The 23,202-nt window shown below is 36.3% G+C and overlaps 1 protein-coding gene and 1 long non-coding RNA gene across 2 annotated transcripts in view; one reads left to right on the top strand and one right to left on the bottom strand.

The window, feature by feature from the left end:
• Positions 1 to 23,202, top strand: part of LOC110133968 (uncharacterized) — a 41,839-nt gene that overhangs the window by 5,776 nt on the left and 12,861 nt on the right. The gene's annotated exons all lie outside the window — the stretch shown is intronic.
• The window catches only part of PI15 (peptidase inhibitor 15), a 35,454-nt gene continuing 27,316 nt past the window's right edge, over positions 15,065 to 23,202 (bottom strand). The window contains exon 6 of the mRNA XM_020888229.2: positions 15,065 to 21,202. Coding sequence (XP_020743888.1) covers positions 21,067 to 21,202 — 136 coding nt within the window. The 3' untranslated portion in view covers positions 15,065 to 21,066. The remainder of the gene's footprint in view (positions 21,203 to 23,202) is intronic.

Here is a 23,202-nt window from a genome sequence, read left to right as displayed (position 1 = left end):
CTAAAAAGAAACAGATCTGAGGAATCTGGTAAAACTGAAAGGTTAAGTCCAAAGAAGATAATAATGACTGAATGGAAAATAATCTTCATACTATCATATTTTAATTTCAAACATTGGAAATTCTCTTATGGTCTAAAATTGCTGCCATTGTAATGTATAATTGTCTTCCATAGACAGTTGTTTCTTGGGGTTTTTTCTTCTCTTAACCTCAGGTTAACTGATCGCAGCAAAAGAATTAGTTGAGGGGATTTACTTCAAAGATCATTGTTTCGAATGAGAGGCTGTCAACTCATAATGGTCTCCTTTTGGCTTCCAGTGACAGAAGATCCTGTTATAAAGTAAGGAAGAAAACTAAGCATAGGCATGAAGTGTCAGTTGCTCATTTGTGTCCGACTCTTTCCAGCCCCATGGACTGTAGCTTGCCAGGCTCCTCTGTCCATGGAATTCTCCAGGCAAGAATATCAGAGTGGGTGTCATTCCCTTCTTCAGAAGATCTTCCTGGCCGAGGGCTTGAACTCAGGTCTCCCTCATTGCAGACAGATTAACTGTCTCTGCACCAGGGAAGTCCAAGCAGAGGCAGGGCTACTTTCTAATATCAGCAGCTGAGCCCTGCTCACGAGCGTCTGTCTCGGCCACTGAGGGGGTCCTACTAATGAACACACTGGCTACGTTTTAGGGGAAATATCAGTGTAAATGTGTGTCCACTCATAATCCATGTCCAAAAGTGCCATGTTGTTCTCGTTTGGGAAAATCCAGGTGGGAAAAAGATATACACTATGAATTAAAACTAAAAAGATAGACTTTCTAGCCTGTTGCTCATACCTGATGGTGATTCCTTGGTTGGATGTTTTAAAACACCACGATGTGGTTATATATGTTAAGCATGAATTTTAATTTTTATCTAAAGCTCTCTCAATCCTCTATAGAAACCTCACAGACATTTTTTTTTTTGTCAAAGTGAAAACCATAGTTGAAAGCATAATTAAAATTATATCCACATTTTAAAGTGAATTAATGTTTTATAACTTGAAGTAATGGCAATAAGGGCTTCCCTGGTGGCTCAGATGGTAAAGAATCTGCCTGCAGTGTAGGAGACCCAGGTTCAATCCAAGGGTCTGGAAGATCCGCTGGAAAAGAGAATGGCTACCCACTCCAGTATTCTTGCTAATAGCAATAAAGGTATCTTGTGTGATTTCCTTTCATTGTTTCACAAATTATTTGCTTTATCAAAGTATTTATTTGAATTATTCATCAATATAAAATTTAATATCTCTAGTGCCTGTGTGCCTGCGTGCCGGGTGTCTTACTCTTTGCAATCCTATGGACTGTGGCCCACCAGGCTCCTCTGTTCATGGGATTTTCCAGGCAAGAATACTGGACAGGGTTGCCAATTCCTTCTCCGTGGAATCTTTCCCATCCAGGGAACACACCAGAATCTCCTGCATCTCCTGATTGGCGGGTGGAATGTCTCTAAGGCAAGCCTCAAATTTAACTCTTTCTTTAAGAAAGGGTGAGTCTGAGATAACCAGTAGAAAAATTATATTTCATCATGAAACAACAATAAAGTATTCTAGAAAGAATGTTAACCCATTTGGTAGAATGGGAGTAATTATAATAGCTTTTTATTACAAAAATCTTACCTTACACATTTTTTGACTTTAATATTCCCCAACTCTGTCTACCCTTTGCCCAACAGCAGACGTCCAGTTAGTCTTTTGGAATATCAGTATAGCATTTAGCCAAAAAAACCTAAAGCCACCTAAATTTTATGCTGTTGTACTTAAATTACATATTATTTCCATTTCTATGTTCTTATTGCAATTTGGTTAGTTTCAGCATTTACAGTTGTAGATTGGGCAACTGTTTCTACTCTCAAAATTTTAGAATCAAAAAATATGTTCAAAACAACTGAAACCAAATTTCAGTTATGTGCTAAAGGTTTTTAAGCTGACACAGATGCGCTTTAATTATCATATTAAAGTATTGTGTATTGGGGTTTTTTTCTCTACCATCAGTCCATGAAAGCTCAAATTACTGGAACATATAGTACTCTTTTAACCAGTGGAGAAAATCTCTCCTTGACAAGACTATTAAAAATTTGATGAGCTCTCTAAAAGGGAAAAGTGTGAACAGTAGAATTACCTACCAATATTGAAATGGAGAATGTAAGCAAGTTTTTGTAATTTCATAAATGTTTTACAATATTCAAATTGTAAAAATGGAAAATTTAGTTTGACTTAGGAGGAGGAAAGTCAAAATGTAAAAGACATTTTATTCTACAAATAATATGAGTATGTAAGAAGTTAAATTATACACAGTGCCTAGTTTCAGGGAAGGATCAAAAACATATCAATGCATAAGTATTCGATGATTTACTGTCAGATGGTGGATCCAAAAGCAAGATCATTTCTCTTGATGCAGTTTTGGGTGAACACATGCAAAATCCATAGTTCCTTGGTTTTCTTCAAGTGCTTTCACATCTATAATCACTTGCATGTTTTTACTTATGATAATTATTGCTATTATTTATAGCCAGTTATTTGATCTTAATTAGGAATAATGCCATTGTTCAATATATATCAACTTTCCATTAATTCATTAGTAACCATGTCAAGAAATCTATATACGAAATTGAGTAGTGGTTGAGAACAAGTCTGGAGTTAACTTGTCTGGGGGTTCAAATCCTGGCTTTGCCACTTACTGGCTGAAGATCCCCTTGCTCATGTTGTGTAACTATTGGTTCAAATCCTATTCAGATTATGCAAAGTTACAACTCTGTTTCTAATAGTGTGGTAAAAGACATGCTTTGAAAACCCCTCATACTTGAAATTATTAAAATCCTGCATAGAATATTTGTCTAAATTCATTACTGAGCTGACACAAAAGGAAAAAATATGAGGAATGTTATAATAAAAGAGGAAGCAGGTTGTCTCATAGGGGACTCCACATAAAGCTGAACCCCATAGGTCAGTGTAAAAAAGAAGTGAGAAATGAACCCACCACACAGGAGGGGACAGCTGAAAAACTTGCCTGACTTGATCTTGGCACTAGGTGGTAAGAAAATAAAATCCTCCTTGAGAATTTGTAACCACAACCTAGCCCTTACATGACAGATGTTTCTAGTCCAAATCCACTCTGTCTTTGTGGTCTGAAAAATCTGAATTAAGGAACTTCATTTAAAGTAGTTTCAGATTGGTAGTATCCCTGTGGGACTAACTGGAGTAAAGAAACTCATCTTAGTGGGACTGGGCTTCAGCCCAGGCGTCAATAATCTACAGATAACCTTCCTGGTTGTGTGAGGTGGGGGGAAGGGAAAGAGAGCTTTGGCAATATCACCGCAAAAAACAAACCAGTAAGAAATGCAGATATTCGAATTAGCAGATATAGAGTCTAAGATAACTATATTTAATTTCTTTAAGAAATAAAAGCCTATAAATATATAAATGGAATAAGATGTTATAAACAGCAACTAAGCAATTTTGAATAAAAACCAATTACATCTTGAAAAACAAAAATACAAAATATATCATCATTTTTTAGTATTATGTCTGTCTTTTTCTAATTCATTTATTCAATAATTCTGAATATAAAAACTTTCAGAAGTGCATTATAGACTGTTTCTTCCAGTTCATGCTTTGGCTTTTCTTTTTTTAATAATTGAACTTGGTTTACAATATTATATTAGTTTCAGGTATAAAACATAGTGATTCAATATTTTAGGTTATATTCCATTTAAAGTTTTTACAATATAACAGCTGTATTTCCCTATGCTATACAATATATCCCCATAAGTTATATATTTGATACCTAGTAGTTTGTACCCCTAAATCCCCAATAGCTATTTTGCCCCTCCCTCATTTCCTGTCTCCACTGGTAATCACTAGTTGTTCTCCATAAGTCTTTTTCTGTTTTGTTATATATGTGTGTGTTAGCCACTCAGTCGTGTCTGACTCTTTGTGACCCCATGGTCTGCAGCCCATCAGGCTCCTCTGTCCATGGAATTCTCCAGGCAAGAATACCGGAGTGGGTTGCCATTTCCTTCTCCAGGGGATCTTTCCAATCTAGGGATTGAAGCCCTGTCTCCTGCATTGCCGACAGATTCTTTACCATCTGAGCCATCTTGTTTTGTATCTATCTATCTATATCTATGTTTGTTTTATTTTTTTAGTTCCCACATATAAATGATAATGTACCATATTTGTCTTCCTTTGTCTGACATTTCACTAAGCATAGTATCTTCCAGGTCCTTCTGTGCTGTTTGTTGCAAGTGGGAAAATTTCATTCTTTTTTATGGTTGAGTGTTATTCCATATTAAATACATATATATATATTGAATAATAATATATAATAATTGAATAATAACTGAATAATATATGTTATATATTTTAATATATATTTAATTCTTTATTCATTCATTTATTGATGGACCCTTGGCTTGTTTCCATATCTTGGCTATTATAAATAATGCTGCTATGAATATTAGGGTGCATGTATCTTTTCAAAGTAGTGTTTTTGCTTTTTTGAGATGTATACCCAGGGGCGGAATTGCTGGATCATATGGTAGTTCTATTTTTGACTTTCTGAGGAACTTCCATAGTGGATTCACCAATTTGTTGTACATTCCCATCAATAGTGTACACAGGTTCCCATTCTCTACATCCTTCCCAATATTTGTTATTTGTAGACTTTTTGCTGATAGCCATCCTGACAGCTGTGAAGTGGTATCTCATGGCTTTGATTTTCAGGCCTCTAATCATTAGTATTGTTGAGCATCTTTTCATGTGCTTTTAGCCATCTGTATGTCTTCCTTGGAAAAGATGTCTATCCAAGCCTTTTGTCCATTTTTTAGTTGGATTGCTTGTTTTTTGATATTGAGTTCGATGAGCTATTTATATATTTTTGGTTTTAAACTTTTGATATCATTTGTAAATATTTTCTCCCATTTTATAGGTTAACTTTTCATCTTGTCGGTGATTCCATTGTGATGCAAAATATTTTAAGTTTAATTATGTTCCACTTATTTATTTTAACTTTTATTTCTTTTGCTTTACAAAGACAGATCCAAAAAAAATCTGACTGTGGTTTATGTCAGAGTGTTCTGCATATGTTCTCCTCTAGGAGTCTGATAGTTTCAGTCCTTACATTTAGGTCTTTAATCCATTTTGAATTGAGTTTCTATGTGGTATGAGGAAATGTTCTCATAGAAGTGCCATTCTTTCGTGTGTAGCTGTCTACCGTTTCCAGCACAGTTTATAGAAGAGACTGTCTTCGTGCTTTGCCTTTTCATTCTCTTGATGCCATCTTCTGATAAGAAGGTCTTACTTTTAATGAAATGCAGTTTATTAATCTGTCATTTTAGGTTTAACATTTATTGTGCCATGTTTAAGAAATGTTTGTCTACCCCAAAGTCATGAGGGATACTTAGATTTCCTTCTAGAATGTTTATTGTTGTACTTTCCACTTATGTATCTGTGAATCTATCTCAAATTATTTTTTGTATATTGTGTAAAGTCAGGTTTAGTATGTTTTCAAATGGATTTCAGTTTGACAAGGAGCCACTTATAGAAAATATCAACCTTTCCCTAGTGAACTACAGTGGTGCCTATGTCATAAATCAGGAACCATACATGTAGGAGTTTATTTCTGGACACTCCATTCATTTTGATTTGTGTATCCTTATGCCAAAATCACTCTGACTTTAGAGTAGTTGTAAAATTAGTCCTGAGATTTGGTAATGTATTTCCTCCATGTCATTGCTCCTGCATGCATTCAAGGTTTTCTTGAATATTCTGGATTTTTTGCTTTTTCATATAAATTTTCAATTCAGCTGATAGACTTTCACAGAAAAACACACTGGAACTTTAATAGGGATTGCATTGAATTTGTAGATAAATTTGGAGGGTATCGGCATCTTTAAAACATTAAGTTTTCCAATACATGGAAAAGATATGTACATTTCAATCAATGATTGAATAAAACTTTGTTCAGCATTTGTTTTTTGTATTTTTTTTTACAGTGAAGGTCTTACACATGTTTCATTAAATTTATAGCTACATACTGGTATTTTGGTACAATTATAAGTAACTTTTTAAAATTGCATTTAGTTTTTGTTGCTAATAAGAAATTCTCAAAAAAAAATAAAAAAAAGAAAAAGAAAATCTCACTGGCATTAATATATTACATATTATAATATGTTACATTATACTATAATGATATTTAATGGTATGTTGTTGTTGTTGTCCTCAATGGTATTTAAATACTACAGTTGAATAAGATCTAATTGTTTACATTATGAAGTTATATTTTGCCAAAAATCATTAAATTTACTTAAGGGGACCAACTCTTACATTACAATCAATTTCTAAATTTTTACTAAATAAAAATAAACCTGTAGCTGATTCAGCTTTAAAAATACTTCTTAGTAAACATAAAGTATAGCAGGGATCACATATGGTTCTAAGAGCTGAACATTAAGAAGGCAGAACACCAGGGAATTGATGCCTTTGAACTGTGATACTGGAGAAGATTCCTGAGAGCCCCTTGGATAGCAAGGAGATCAAACCAGTCAATCCTAAGGGAAATCAACCTTGAATACTCAATGGAACGACTGATGCTGTAGCTGAAGCTCCAGTATTTTGGTCATCTGATGTAAACAGATGGCTCATTAAAAAAGTTCCTGATGCTGGCGAAGATTGAGGGCAGAAGGAGAAGAGGGTGTCAGAGGATGAGATGGCTGGATGGCATCGCTAATGCAATGGACATGACCTTGGGCAAACTTCGGGAGATGATGAGGGACAGGGAGGCCCAGTGTGCTGCCATCCATGGGGGTGCAAAGAGTCAGACATGACGGGGTGACTGAACAACAACAACACAGCATTGAACCGTTTTTAATATTCTCAATTCTATATAAATTATTCAAACTTTTAGTGTTTCTCTTCAGCTTTGTTCTGAAATATCTTTCAGAAAATTGCCACCCACTTGCCAGTACACTTAAAGAATGAATTGCATTACTTTCTCAAAGGTTGGGAAATCGAAAATCATTCACATAGTCTGTGTAACATGCCCTGACTATCACTTCTGTATTTAATATAAGTAATGCAAAGGAAATACTAATTGTTCCTCTGATAGAAGTCTTCTAAGTTCCTGTAAGTTTTCAACAGAAGTGTGCTGCTACGGATAGTTACAAGAGTGGCCTCTGTTGGTCACTCCTGTACCTGCGGATCTGTGACTACAGCAGAAATCCTGTGGCAGTTGATTTGACCACAAGCTTGCCTAAAAGCACTGACTACTGCATGAGTGAATACAAAGGTGACCCTAGCATAGACCTTGGAGTAAAATGAAAAGGTTTTTGGAAGGTTTATAAATACACAGCAAGGGAGGGTAGGAGGTAAGTGCAACAACAGAAATGCAGATCAAGGGCTATTGGTGCTCAATAGAGACACTACAGGTTTCAACTGTGGGAAACCAAAGGTCTCCAAACGAGGTAAAATTAAAGCCATGTGAGAAGAGTTTGTCTTATGAACGATACACGTATAACATACATGCATACATATCCAGACAATGTAAACCACCTAAGACCAGGAAGAAATGTTGGCAAGTGTTGGTTAGGGTATGAGTGATGTCCGTTAGAAAAGTCCTGTAAAACATAGCAGGAAAAACCTGTAAATATAAGCCTTCTCCTCTGCATAAGAGAAGTTAAATGAAGGAAATTTTGTTTGCATTTATTTGATAATAGGCAAGATGCAAAGGAAAGTATTCTAACAGGGGAGTTACATGTCAAGGCTGGCCTCAGAAAGACTCATTTAGTAATTAATTTAGTTTTATAAGCTCAGTTAAGAACTTCATTATTTCTCAACTGAACCATTGAACATCCCATTCTGTACTCTCCTTGGCCATTCTATACTTCTCTTCTGGCCTCAGAACCCAAGGAGAAGAGTTTTAAAAAATGGAATGAGTTACTGTTTTGGATGTAGCAGAAAGGTTGAAGAAAATAAGTGCTAGCTATTTTTCAATAACTGTATCACAGAAATCTTCCCCAGGCAGTTTCGTCTGATGAAGAGCAACAAACATCGTTATTGTATTTCCTCACATTTCACCTCCTCAGTGAGGTCTTTCCTGACCATCATTATCTAAAAACACCTCCATCCTTTCCCTCCTTCCTGTGTTTATTTTTCTTCATATTTTCTTCATTTCTCCACTGGGATTTTAATTATGTATTTATTGGTTTGTTTATTTTTCCCCTTGTCACTGCAATGTAAGCTTTTGGTGGGTGGTGCTTAGTCTGAAATTTATCTTAATAGTACCTGACATGTAAAATGTGCCCGATAAATATTTGTGGACTAAATGAATTAAAAGACCTCGAGGATTAAGTCTAGGCTTTTCCTGGTGGCTCAGATGGTACAAGAATCTGCCTGCAATGCAGGAGACTTGGGTTGGATCCCTGGGTTGGGAAGGTCCCATGGAGAAGGGACTGACTACCTACTCCAATATTCTTGCCTGAAGAATTCCGTGGACAGAGGAGCCTGGTGGGCTACAGTCCATGGAGTTGCAAAGAGTTGAACGCGACTGCCAGACTAACACAAGGATTAAGTGGATAACCAGGATCTGAAGTCAGTGAATATAAATGGAAAATTTATGATTCTGAGTAGTGAGGGTCTAAAAAATGATAAGACAGTGACTTCCTGGGCTTGGAAGAAGGACAAAAATACAAGAGAAAGAACGGATGAATGACAGAACTGGGTCTTAATGAAAATGGTCTCTCTGACTCTGTGTGGCCTATTCAAACATAGAAGCCAGAGAAGTCCTTCTGAATGTGTCAGATTATGACACTGTCAATGACTTTCCATTTCATTCAGAATAAAAACTAAAGCCCTTGCAATGGTCTGGCCCACCTAACCAGGGATTCCATGACCTCTTTGCCCTCCTTCCAATACTGCTTTCTTTCCTCACTCCACTGAGTCTGTGGACACAACAGGCCTCAGGGCTCCCTTCTTCTTCTGCCTGGAAACTTTTCCCCCAGAGGTCCACATGGTATGTGCCCAGGAATAGATTCCACATGGCTGTCTCCCTCAAATCTTTCACATCTTTGCTTAAATGTTACCGTAATTGGGCCTTTCCAGACCCCATGTGTGAAACTGAGTCCCCTTCCTTCCCACAATTTCCATGCCTCATCCTGCCTGCTCTTTTCTCCATAGCATTTATTGACCTCTGATAACATTCTATGTCTTATGTATTTGCTCATTATTGATCTTCCTCTACAGAATGTAAACTCCATGAGGCGTGAATTTTTATCTTTTGTTCAGTGCATAGCTCCCAAAGACTATGATACATAGTTGAAAATAAAATATACCATGAAGAAAATGTGTGACTGTGCATAATTACAACAAATACAGGAATGAGCAGCCTATATGGGAGTTTGATGCATCAGTCAGACTTGTTTGGTTTTGATTTTTCACTCATGAATGTCTCTATCAATGATTCTTACTTAGTGGTATTACTCCACCCTTACGCCTCCAGGAAGGGTGCTTAAGAATGTATACAGGTAATTTGCTTGTCACATTTTGTGGAAACTGGAGAAGATTCTATAAGGCATTTTGTGTTTTGAGGATTCAGGCATGATAAATACCTATTGGGAATGGGAGTCCGTCACAACAAAATATTGTCCCACCCAAATGTCAACATCATTCCTATTGAGAAACACTACTGAAAAATCATGTTTCCTTATCCATAAAAAAGATAACAAAGGTCTACCTGTTACTATTATGAGGCTGCTTATTAGTAACTAGAAAAAATATTTAAAATACATAGACATATTTTATTTTAGGAATTATTTATAATTTACCTGAAAACATTAATATAAATATTATTTATATCATAATTATACTATATAATATAATTTGTCATTTTGTTTTCTATCTCCAAAAAGGTATCTCGTGTTCTTAGACTTTTTTTTCTATGTGACTGTTTAAATTGGTTTAATGTCTTAAGTTCATGAATCCAGTTGAAATAGAATTCTTACTTCCTCTGTGTTATGTGTTCAGCACCTCACTAAAGCTACAGGGAAAAGACCCAGATTTCAAACATAGCAATCAATTCTATTATTTCCTGATTTGATTCAAATGGAATCAGTGAGCAAATGCAGCCCTTCACATACTTCTCACTTGTTCTTTTTTTTCTCTCTGGCCTATCCTCATTCTTCAGCACAAATGGTGGAGGAAAGGCTGAAAAATTCCTTGCTCTTCTCTCAAAACCTGCATAATTTGCCTCACTCTTCTTCAAATAAAAATGAAGTCTTATCTATATCTGCAGTGTAGTGGTTGCCACATTCATTTGACATAGGGTGAAATCAGGGGCCAACATAAAAATGTCTCTTCAAGTAATCCATATCTTCAGTTCAGTCACTCAGTCGTGTCCTACTCTTTGCGACCCCATGAATCGCAGCACACCAGGCCTCCCTGTGCCTCACCAACTCCTGGAGTTTACTCAAACTCATATCCATTGAGTGGGTGATGCCATCCAGCCATCTCATCCTCTGTCATCCCCTTCTCATCCTGCCTCCAATCCCTCCCAGCATCAGGGTCTTTTCCAATAAGGCAACTCTTCATATGAGGTGGCCGAAATATTGGAATTTCAGCTTCAGCATCAGTCCTTCCAATGAACACTCAGGACTGATCTCCTTTAGGATGGATGGACTGGTTGGATCTCCTTGCAGTCCAAGGGACTCTCAAGAGTCTTCTCCAACACCACAGTTCCAAAGCATCAATTTTTCAGTGCTCAGCTTTCTTCACAGTCCAACACTCACATCCATACATGACCACTGGAAAAACCATAGCCTTGACCAGACGGACCTTTGTTGACAAAGTAATGTCTCTGCTTTTTAATATGCTGTCTAGCTTGGTCATAACTTTCCTTTCAAGGAGTAAGCGTCTTTTAATTTCTTGGCTGCAATCACCATCTGCAGGGATTTTGGAGCCCCCCAAAATAAAACCTGACACTGTTTCCACTGTTTCCCCGTCTATTTCCCATGAAGTGATGGGACCAGATGCCATGATCTTAGTTTCTGCATGTTGAGCTTTAAGCCAACTTTTTCACTCTCCTCTTTCACTTTCCTCAAGAGGCTTTTTAGTCCCTCTTCACTTTCTGCCATAAGGGTGGTGTCATCTGCATACCTGAGGTTATTGATATTTCTCCCAGCAATCTTCATTTCAGCTTGTGCTTCTTCCAGCCCAGTATTTCTCATGATGTACTCTGCATAGAAGTTAAAAAGCAGGGTGACAATATACAGCTTTGATGTACTCCTTTTCCTATTTGGAACCAGTCTGTTATTCCATGCCCAGTTCTAATTGTTGCTTCTTGACCTGCATACAGGTTTCTCAAGAGGCAAGTCAGATGTTCTGGTATTCCCATCTCTTTCAGAATTTTCCAGTTTATTGTGATCCACACAGTCAAAGGCTTTGGCAAAGTCAATAAAGCAGAAATAGATGTTTTTCTGGAACTCTCTTACTTTTTCAATGATCCAGTGGATGTTGGCAATTTGGTCTCTGGTTCCTCTGCCTTTTCTAAAACCAGCTTGAACATCTGGAAGTTCATGGTTCACATATTGTTGAAGCCTGGCTTGGAGAATTTTGAGCATTACTTTACTAGCATGTGAGATCAGTACAATTGTGCCGTAGTTTGAGCATTCTTTGGGATTGGAATGAAAACTGACCTTTTCCAGTCCTGTGGCCACTGCTGAGTTTTCCAAATTTGCTGGCATATTGAGTGCAGCACTTTCATAGCATCATCTTTCAGAATTTGAAATAGCTCAACTGGAATTCCATCACCTCCACTAGCTTTGTTTGTAGTGATGCTTTCTAAGGCCCACTTGACTTCACATTCTAGGATTGCCAAATTCAGACTTAAATTGAATAAAGTAGGGAAAACCACGAGACCATTCAGGTATGACCTAAATTAAATCTCTTATGACTATACGGTGGACATGAGAAATAGATTTAAGGGACTAGATCTGATAGAAGAGTGCCTGATGAACTATGGACAGAGGTTCATGACATTGTACAGGAGACAGGGTTCAAGATCATTCCCATGGAAAAGAAATACAAAAAGGCGAGATGGTTGTCTGAGGAGGCCTTACAAATAGCTGTGAAAAGAAGAGAAGCAAAAAGCAAAAGAGAAAAGGAAAGATATTCCCATTTGAATGCAGAGTTCCAAAGAATAGCAAGGAGAGATAAGAAAGCCTTCCTCAGCGATCAGTGCAAAGAAGTAGAGGAAAACAACAGAATGGGAAAGACTTGAAATCTCTTCAAGGAAATTAGAGATACCAAGGGAACATTTCATGCAAAGATGGGCACAATTAAGGACAGAAATGGTATGGACCTAACAGAAGCAGAAGATATAAAGAAGAGGTGGCAAGAATACACAGAAGAACTGTACAAGAAAGATCAATATCTTAAGTTAACCATTTAGATTGCATGGATCTGTTCCCCAAAAGACATTAATTTAATTCTGATTTTAGCTTCAGATTTTTAAAGTCATTTAAGAGATAAAAAGATATTGCTTTTCTGAGACAATGGGGTTGGTTAATTGCTTTTGTGGTAAACTAAATATGTTAGCACATACTCGCTAGGGATAGAGAACCCATAGGTATTTTGTCATGTTTAAGAACACCATAAAAAAATTATAGTGATGGTTAAAATAATGATTTTTTTTTTGTTTATTCCTTATCAAGAAGAGTGTGCATGCAGTTCTTTACATAATTATTTCATTTAACCTTTACAGCTGCATTCATTCATTGGTCTGCCTAACAAATATTTATTGGACACTTACCTAGGGTCTGGACATAGGTCAATAAATATGGCAATAAACAAGCAAGTTTCCTTCCTTCAAGAGGCTTACATTCTGTTGGGAGAGATATGGAAGGCAGAAAAGTGTCAATTGGAAGGGGCCCCATGTTGAAGTGAGAGAGAAAGAAACCCTTGTGACTGTCTGGGAGAATAATGTCCCAGTCTGTTGGTAGAACCAGAGAAGAGTATGAGGTGGGGATGAACTTGGCAAAAGGGAAGAAGAGAAGTCGGTGCAGAGTGAGCTGCAGGGAGAACAGGAGAGAAGGATGTTGGAGAATGAGGTAGAAGCCAGCCAAGTCATGAGTGGTGATAAAGCACTGTGTTTTATTAAATGCCTGGGATGTCTTTGGAAGGTGTTGTGTAGGAAAGTCATTAGATGTTCTTTATTTTCAAAAAGAGCAATGCAGATGCCATATTGTGGTGGGCTATCCGAGAGAAAGGTAGAAGCAGAGAAACATGCTGGGAAGCTGCCAGCTTTTAGACCTGTTTCCTCCAAACTGTTTGGTTGTGCACCCTTACTTGTAGAAAGTTCTGGGTCTTGCACTCCCACTATATACAATATAAATATACCACATGCTAATAGATACTAGACAGTTTTCTATGCACTGGTATGTGTGCACCATGAAATAGAGATAAGTAAAATATTTAAACAAATGTAGGGACCAGAAATCAAATTGCCAACATTCGCTGTATCATGGAGAAAGCAAAGGAATTCCAGAAAAACATCTACTTCTGCTTTGTTGACTACACTAAAGCCTTTGACTCTGTGGATCACAACAAACTGTGGAAAATTCTTAAAGAGATGGGAATGCCCGATCATCTTACCTGTCTCTTGAGAAACTTATATGTGGATCAAGAAGCAACAGTTAGAACTGAACATGGAACAACTGGTTCAAAATTGGGAAAGAGTACAACAAGGTTGTATACTGTCACCCTGCTTATTTATTAATAACTTATATGCAGAGTACATCATGTGAAATGCTGGGCTGGATGAATCATGAATCACAAGCTGCAATTAGGATTGCTGGGAGAAAAACCACCTCAGATATGCAGATGATACCACTCTAATGGCAGAAAATGAAGAGGACCTGAAGAGCCTCTTCATGAGGGTGAAAGAGGGGAGTGAAAAACCTGGCTTAAAATTCATCATTCAAAAAACTAAGATCATGGCATCTGGTCCCACCACTTCAAGGCAAATAGAAGGGGAAAAAGTGGAAGCAGTGACAGGTTTTATTTTCTTAGACTCCGAAATCTCTGTGGATGTTGACTGTGACCATAAAATTAACACACTTGCTTCTTAGAAGGAAAGCTAGGACAAACCTAGAGAGCATACTAAAAAGCAGAGATATCACTTTGCTGACAGAGGTCCAAATAGTCAAAGCTATGGTTTTCCCAGTAGTCATATATGGATGTGAGTGTTGGACCATAAAGAAGGTTGAGCACTGAAAAATTGATGCCTTCAAACTGTGGTGCTGGAGAAGACTCCTGAGAGTCCCTTGGACTGCAAGGAGATCAAACCAATCAATCCTAAAGGAAATCAACCTGAATAATCATTGAAAGGACTGATGCTGAAGCCTAAGCTCAAATATTTTGACCACCTGATGAGAAGAGCCAACTCATTGGAAAGACTCTGATGCTGGGAAACATTGAGGGCAAGAGGAGAAGGGGGTGGCAGAGGATGAGATGAGTAGATAGCATCACTGACTTGATAAACCTGAGTTAGAGCAAACTCCGGGAGATAGTGAAGGGCAGGGAAGCCTGGCATGCTACAGTTGAGGCTGCAGACTTAGCAACTGAACATCAATGCTGAACTGGCCTGGGAGCTCTCCCGTCTCACCAGAGGGAAGATTCGCCTGCTGCAAGGCAGAACCATCTGTAAAACACCAGCCTTCTTGGTCAACTAGTGACCAGACATGGTGCATTCCCCCGCAGGAATGCCTATGGTTTCTCTTCTTGCCCTCAGTATGAAACATGGAAATATTTATGTTCAACTACTGCAGCTTTTCTCAGCCAGAACTTCTTAACATAGTGTTGTTCTCCTCTTTCTCCATGAAAATGTCTTTTACATTGGGATCTCAAAATATTTTGTGGAATTAAATACAAAAAGAATGGAAGAAGAAAGGAAGGAGGCAGGGGAAGGCAAGAAAGCTTTACTATTGTAAAACTATTGAAAACCAGGAAATAATTAAATTCATCATTATTAGTTGAAATCTTAAACACAAAACAATTAATTATAATATTTTATTGAAGGAAAAATAGTATAGTGGGGCTCAAAAAGCTACACTTGTTATGCTTTATAAAGTCAGAGGTTTACACAGGCTTAATGTATGTACATATTCATGACATTATATCACAACATCAAAGGCACCTTCTACTGCCACAGTATTAGGTAATGAATAAAAAATATGAAATTAATCTTTTAAAAAATCTAAAATGATACAATCTATTTTAGGATTATGTACATATTTGAAACATTTAGATATTTTTAAACACGTTCTATATGCATCACAATTATCTCTAATTCTCAAAATATTACGGTACCAAAATTCTGTTTGTCAAATAACAAAGCACAAGATACTGTAATCTATAACCAAGCACCAGTTAAAATCAGTGTTAAATGCTCCATCAATTAGTTTGACTTTTAACACATGCAAAGTGAAGTGGGTGATTAATAATTTAGATAACCATTGCAAAACTTTTAGGGTCTCCATTTTTTTTTTGTCTTTAATTAGTTGATTTCTTTTGAGAAAATGGGGAGAACTGGATGACTTTGATCAATGTTTTCCTAGTGGTTTTATGGAATCCTAGGGCTCTTAGAAGAAACTTCCAAGGCACTGGAGAAGGTTTAGTACATGTTATGCATATTATATATCAGAGCTTTGTATAGGATTGAGATCATACAAAGGGTTTATTGCTTTAAAATAAATTTGAAAATACTAATATGGGAAACTGCTTTAAAGTATATTTCATTTGGTTATGCTAACACAGTTTAAGAAATACCTTTGTCGAAACAGATTATCACACTTAGTCAACTGCACAACTCTAGTGAAAGGTTATCTAAAAATGTTGCCTTCATTAGTTACAGGGGATATAATCCTAAATTTTTATGTATATTTTTAAGTCCAGAAGGAATTTGAATGGAACAATAAAATGTCATCATTAGCTCAACAGTATGACCAAAGAGCATTATCAAATTATAGATCAAGAAGTAAAAGTAGAGAATCTTTTGATATATGAAATTGTTTTAATATATAAAAATAAATGATCACTTCTGAAAGTGAAACACAGAGTTCTGTTCACTAGTTTTACCTATTATCATATTTATGATGTAAACAAAATTAAAAATATATTTTATTAATACCTAGTTCAAAAAAAGAACACTGTAATAAGCACCTCAGGACTAGAATGCCATAAAAAATTATTATTATTTAGGAAAATGGATGTCAAGATATATGTATTACTCTCCTAGAAAATTATGTAAATAGAATCAAGCATCTTTAATGCCATCAGAGTTACAGAGTATCCAAGAATTTAATATTATGCAACTTAAATTTTTATTGAACTGAAGAAATGGTTTTATTGGCAGGCCAAGTTGCCATCAAGAATTTGTTCTTATAACCACCAGAGGGCGCCAGTGCCTGAAGCACGCTTGGTGTAGTTGTAATCTAACCTTTAGTTGATAACTTGAATTTTACATTCCAAGGTTAAAAATGCTTTTTAAAAAGATGGATAACTTCTAAGAAATATAGTTAGATTCTGTAACACCCAAATAATGTTGGATTATTATATAAAAACAGAGCGCACTGGCTTATTTTATTTAAGATTCATTTAACAGGACGTTATTAATATTTCTAAATCAGGAATTGAAAGGACAACATTTGTAACTATGAATAAAAAGAGACTTCTTAACCTACTAACACTAACGATTCATTTAGCACCACATATATAGCACCAGAATAGATAGATAGTTCACACTTGTTAAAAACTTTAATTGCAAAGAAACTTAAAAATTAAAGCAAGTATATGGTGGTTGTAATGACTTTTCAGCACCATTAACCAGTAAACTGTGTAACTTTCTAAGTTGTTGACTGACCTCTCATAAGTCAAAGTTAGAAGATGAAATAATTTTTAAAAATAATTTTGCATGTGTTTAAATGTCTTCCCTCACACATATAACAATACAAAAATATGCAAATATAAAACAAAGATAATATTAGACATTGATAGAAATCTAATTTTACTCTCCCTAAACACTTCCGTAGGAAACAGCTTCCTTCCATCCAAGATTGGTGTCCTATGCCCCTGCAGAACTTTGGGAATGTTGTTATACAAGAGGAAAAAACAGACCCCAGTTTAAGCATGACTGTTCCTTCCTGAACACACTCAGATGATCTGTTTAACTTATGTATTCACTTAATAAGCAGGATATGAACACAGAACACTTGAACTGGCCTAAATATGTTTTTGATTGCTTATGTAGATGTTATAAGTTGATCTAACACAAGCATATATTAATGAGAAAAATATATATTGCTTCAATTCAAATATTCTGAGTAAATTATACTGATTGAATTTTCCCTACTGTTTGGTCAGCTCTGTGCTAAAACTTCATGGAACTTTCAAATGAGTATTTCCATGAAAGTTTCAAATGAACTGCCAAGTGAACTTGGTAGGGAAGTCCTAACAGACCACGGAAGTGATGCTTCTTAGACTACTGGACAGGAAAAAAAAACAACAAAACATGATAACAATGAAAATTGTTTCTGCCACATTTTAAAAGCAAACTCACCTACCATAACCAGGAACATTAAGAGTGTGCCTACACAACTCAAATACAATTCTGTAAAGGAATCCATCAGTTTAACAGCTCAACTTGTAATTTTTCCAGTCTTTTGATGACATGGAAGGCAAAAAAACTGATGCTATGACAGATTTTTTTTTAAATTTTCTACTGAATAAAGGATGTAATGAAAAATCCATACCAAAAATAAAAATCAATGCTGTAGAATATGTATGCCAATCACCATTTCAAATGAAACCTATTGAAATGAAAACCTCAATACTATTTAAAGCTGCTCTTATGAAATAGCTTATGCCCAGACCCTTTTTCCCTCTGGGAGTTACAGTGAGAAATAGCTATCCTAGCACCATTGTTGCATGCTGTGAAAAGTGTGACACTCTGGGTTGATTCAAGCAAATGTTCATTTGCTTTAGCCTAGAAAATAAAACATTTCACATGGCCACTTTATATTACTAACTTTAAGAAGCACAGATAGAATAACAAATATACCCGTTACATTTTCAGCTGAGTTGTTAAGTTATAAATAAACTTATATTTGGAAAGGACTGTTGTGTACAAGTTTATGAGTATGTGGTTTCTAGTCTTAATCTGTTATATTTGGTGCTTTATCTGGATTGTTGATGCACTCAAAGCTTTGTATCTGAGACATTTTTGTCTTAATAAAACATGGAAAGGTGAGGTTCTTCTAATTCTTGGAATACTAGACTGTTGTGTTAATTCTAAAAACCCATTCATATAAAAACTTATTACACTATAGCCATTATATAGGAAGCTGGTATAAGCACACAAAGATAAGACAGAATTTCTGCCAAAGAGGAGCTCATGAAAGACTTAATTTTATCGCAGATAAAAGCTTCACAACATTAATGATAATTTTAATATTCATGATTTTCTATTAATATGGTAATTTAGCCTTCAAATGAACTTCTGTGAATCATGTGGCAGATATCATCATTCTTTTTGAGACCTGAGAAATCAAGCCACGCAGATAAACCAGCAATAGGATCGAACTGATCATAGCCTTTTTTTGGTTTAATAGTTATTTTACTACTTCTGTAGAACTAGTTTAGGAAACTCAAGAAATACTATCTAGATAAAGCAAACAAATATCCCACTAATGAGCTTTCTCTCCAATTGCCTGAATATATTAGCTAAAAGTTGATTTGAGACCTGACTCTTCCTGTTGTTTCTGTTCTTCACATAAGTCTCCCAAAATACTTATTTTTAATAAAATCTATATATGTTACCACAAAAGCAAAGTCGTTTGATAGGAAAACATTTGGTCAGATTCAGTGTGTGAAAGAAATCTGGCCAATTATTTGTCATCATGAAAACCTGAACTCCAGATGCTGGATAATCCCCCATTGGATTTAATTAACTATCTGTCATCTTTCAATGAATCTACACTAAGCAACTGCAAATGTGTATGGAATTTTAAACAAGTAGCTTCCTTCTGTTATTTGTACTCTGGAACTAACTGTGTTTACTGATTCTGTAATTCTACTGCAGCATTATATAACTTGAAACACACACACACACACACGCACATGCACATGCATGCACATGTAAAATGTAATGTGTTAAGTGTCTTGATCCATGTGTTGAATTTCTCCTCTCTGAAAGGGATTTGGAAATAAGCATTTCCAAAATCACATGAGTGAAATTTTCACAGTGACTTTGACTTGCTTTCCACCATGCTTCACTTTTGGGGCTTCCCAGGTGGTTCAATGGTAAAGAATCCACCTGCCAATGCAGGAGACACAGGAGATGCAAGTTCAGTCCCCATGTCAGGAAGATCCCCTGAAGAAGGAAATGGCAGCCCACTCCAGTATTCTTGCCTGGAGAATCCTATGCACAGAGGAGGCCAGTGGGCTACAGTCCATAGGGTTGCAAAGAGTCAGACGCTACTGAAGCGACTAAGCATGCACACATGCAAACTTAATGGAGAACTGAAAAATGTTCTTCTACTTAGATATGGTAATAAAATTTGGTAATTAGTGCTTAGAAAATCATCTGAAGAGGCCCCTTTCACAAAATCATAGCTGTGGTGTGTACGTGAGATTTTCCACATGATGCTCCAGGACCACCATGCTGAATAGACTGATTCTCATCAAATAAAGACAAGCAGAATGATGGAGAGCAGGAGATATGCTTGGAACCTGCGCTGTTTCTTTCTGGTATCCCTCACCTCCTGCTCACAGGCTTCAAGGTATATTAAACCTTCAGGATATGCCTTTCTGAGGCTCTCCGTGTGTGTTTGTGTGTGTGTGTGTGTGTGTGTGCGTGCGCGTGTGCGGTAATGCTATTTCCGTGGGTTTGCATGCCTGTCTCCCGAATCTTACTTCTCTTGGACCTTGTCAGTCCACTTAGGTCTTGCTTTCAACCTCCCAAAACAACTATTTACACTCACAGTTGTTCATTCTTCCCTGCCTCATTTAGTTCCAAGCACTATAGCTACATTTTATGCTAACCAGGAGACTTACATGTTACATGGCGTGGCCTATCACCTATTCCACCTACATGTGAACATCGTTGGGCTCCCTTCCTCAAATTTACATGAAAAATCAATTTGTTAACAAATTTTTACAGCAAGATATTGAGTTGGTCAAAAAGTTCACTTGTTTCCCCGTAATGTCACAGAAAAACCCGAACAAACTTTTTGGACAACCCAATAATTAGGCTGCATTATTTCCTGAATATTTTTGTGAGCTTCTTGAAGACAGGAATTTTGTCTTATTATCCTTGCATGATCAGAACATAACTAGAAGAGTTCCTTGCCCATCATAACCACTCCACACATGATTACTGGTTCAATAAAAGAGGTTAAGCAAAATAAATATGTTCAACCTTACAAAAATTGAGAGTATCTTTTGGTGGACCCAAATAAAACAAAATATTTCCAGAATTAAATCTGTGGTTCTTAATTAAATTATTATATCTAGATATCATGGAGTTTTATTAGTAGTTTGCAAATGATCAGTTTTGGGTTATTAAAGAAATGGGTGCAGGAGATGTCCTACCACCTAACATATTGTTTAGGATTTTAAAAAAATTCCTCCAAGATAACTACAAAATCATATTATCTATGTATTATATCATCTATGTATGTGTATTTATAGGCCAAATATATGTTCTATTTGTTAGAAATGTAACATAATTTCTTTGGAAAACAAGCTTTGGAATTGAATGCATCAACTATGTCAATACTACGTACACAGTATTTTAATTTAGACTTAGAAAGTAGACATGGATGTTTGATTACCTCAGAGGATTAAACAAACATACAAGATAAACACTAATCTTTACAATGAATAATAAAAGGAAAACAAGATTATGATAAAATATGTATAATATGTGCAAAACTCAATATATATATATGCCTATGATTCCCAGAAACCATTATATTTCCTGGAGGAAAAGATAAGCTTATTTAAACCAATACAGGTAGTTTGACGTTACACCTGGAAAGCAGAGATTGTCAGTACAAGACCCTCCGTAACTTGGAGGGCAAGCTGAACATGGTACTCCGACTTTATATGGTGCTTCTCCGATCCAGTTGCCCCTAGGAAAAAAAAGAAGACAGCGTAACTGTTACTTACTCATTTTTTAAAGTTTGATTGTCCGTAAGCACATGATCACACATTGATGTGTGATGACATTTTCAGAAGTGTATAATTTTTAGAAAAGCACTGAAAGTTACATCCATTTCTTATTTCTATAGCAATTTATTCTATATATCTTACTTTTAAAATACTTTCTTTCTGAGTAAGTTAATATCATGTTAATTTACAATAATTTACAAAGTATGGTGACATTATTTGTCAACCCACATCTGACTTGATGCTCTATCCATCACCACAGCTGCCTCTTTCCCTGCAGCCTTCCAGAACACATACGCTGTGTCCTCTTAAATGTACTTTTTAAAAAGTCATGCTAATACTATTATAAAGATAGTAAAATATATACAAATACATACATATATACAAAGTGTGTATGTGCTCAGTCGCTTAGTTGTGTCCAGTTCTTTAGGACCCCATGGACTGTAACCCACTAGGCTCCCCAGTCCATGAGATTTTCCAGGCAAGAAAACTGGAACAGGTTGTCATTTCCTTCTCCAGGGGACCGCCCCGATCCAGGGATCAAACCCTCCTCTCTTACGTCTCTTGCGTTGGCAGGCTGGTTCTTTACCACTAGTGCCACCTGGGAAGCCCATATACAGTATATATACAATTCGGGGAGGCTTAGAAATGGTGACATGAGCAAGAAGTTGTCATAAACACAAAAAATAGGTTTTAAGTGTTCAAAGGATTTCTTTCTAAAGTTGAATAGTTTAGATTCTCAATATTAATAAAATGAGACACAGAAAACTCAGTAAGAGAATAATGGCTTACAGAAGCAACCATTAAAGATGATTCCAAAACATTTTCCCATAAGTAAACTCACAGTTATAATTTTTAGCAATATTGTTTTAATTTTTTAAAATAATGTTAAACACATTTAACTGAATGTTGTCAATATTTTCCTTCATCTTGATGGCCATAATGATACACCAAATTCAGCATTTAGGATAAAAACAGTCACAACGTCTTACTGTTACTAAGCTCTTTTAGCTATGACAGAGGAAGCAATGAATTTATTTTCCACAGCATGGTGACTAGTAACTACAGTGCTAGCAAATAACCACAGAGCCAGAAGTGTGAAGGAAACTGAATGGTCAGGAGAAAATGCGGTGTGTTGATAGTAAAGAGTCAGGGTTGAAGATAAAACAACAGTGGAAAAGCTAAACTACTGAGCCACTGGGGAAGCCCCGTATTCAATAGTAAATCAGTCAATGGATAAACATATTATTCGTCCTTTTAATTTTTATCCTTTCAGGCTAATTCATTTTCATTCTCTCATTTCTCTCTTTCCCTCCACCACCTCCCCCCGCCCCTCCACCACCCAACCCTGTGTTTCATTTTTCCCTGAAAAACAGGGAGGCTTGAGATAACTTCATGCTGGTATTCAACTATCAGTCAGAATTTTTAAACTTTCTCCACTGCCTGTTTCAAAAAATGGTTCTCTGTTACAGCAAATACACCATACTAACACAATATCTTAATCTCTTAGACATAAAACAATCAGACATCTCATCAATAATATTGCAAAAATCCCATCATTGGCCAAAAACAGAACAGCCAAATGAATGTAATAAAAGCCTCTTTCACTATTTGAGTACTGCCTGGCCTATTTATGTCAGAAAGAAGAGTTAAGAGTCTTAATAGGAAAATATAAGGTGCATAACTGAAAATATCAAACAAATGCACAGTTTTAATGCTTTTCATGATGCAGTCACATTTTACTTTCCAAATATTACTATTCTAATAACTGTGGAGAGGGGACCATTGGGAAAATCGCTATTTTTCTAACTTTGCAAAAACACTGCCCCTGGCATACGACCATATGAATGAGTAATGCAGTTATTTGTGAAACGTTTTCTCATTCCCTCCCCATACTGGCAAAGCTGGAGAAAAATCTTTGTTTGGGACTTACTTTGGAAGACACCAGGCGTGTCATAAATCC

Source organism: Odocoileus virginianus, chromosome 15 (assembly GCF_023699985.2).
Source record: "Odocoileus virginianus isolate 20LAN1187 ecotype Illinois chromosome 15, Ovbor_1.2, whole genome shotgun sequence".
NCBI classification, from domain to species: domain Eukaryota; kingdom Metazoa; phylum Chordata; class Mammalia; order Artiodactyla; family Cervidae; genus Odocoileus; species Odocoileus virginianus.
This window is presented reverse-complemented; position numbering and strand designations above follow the sequence as displayed.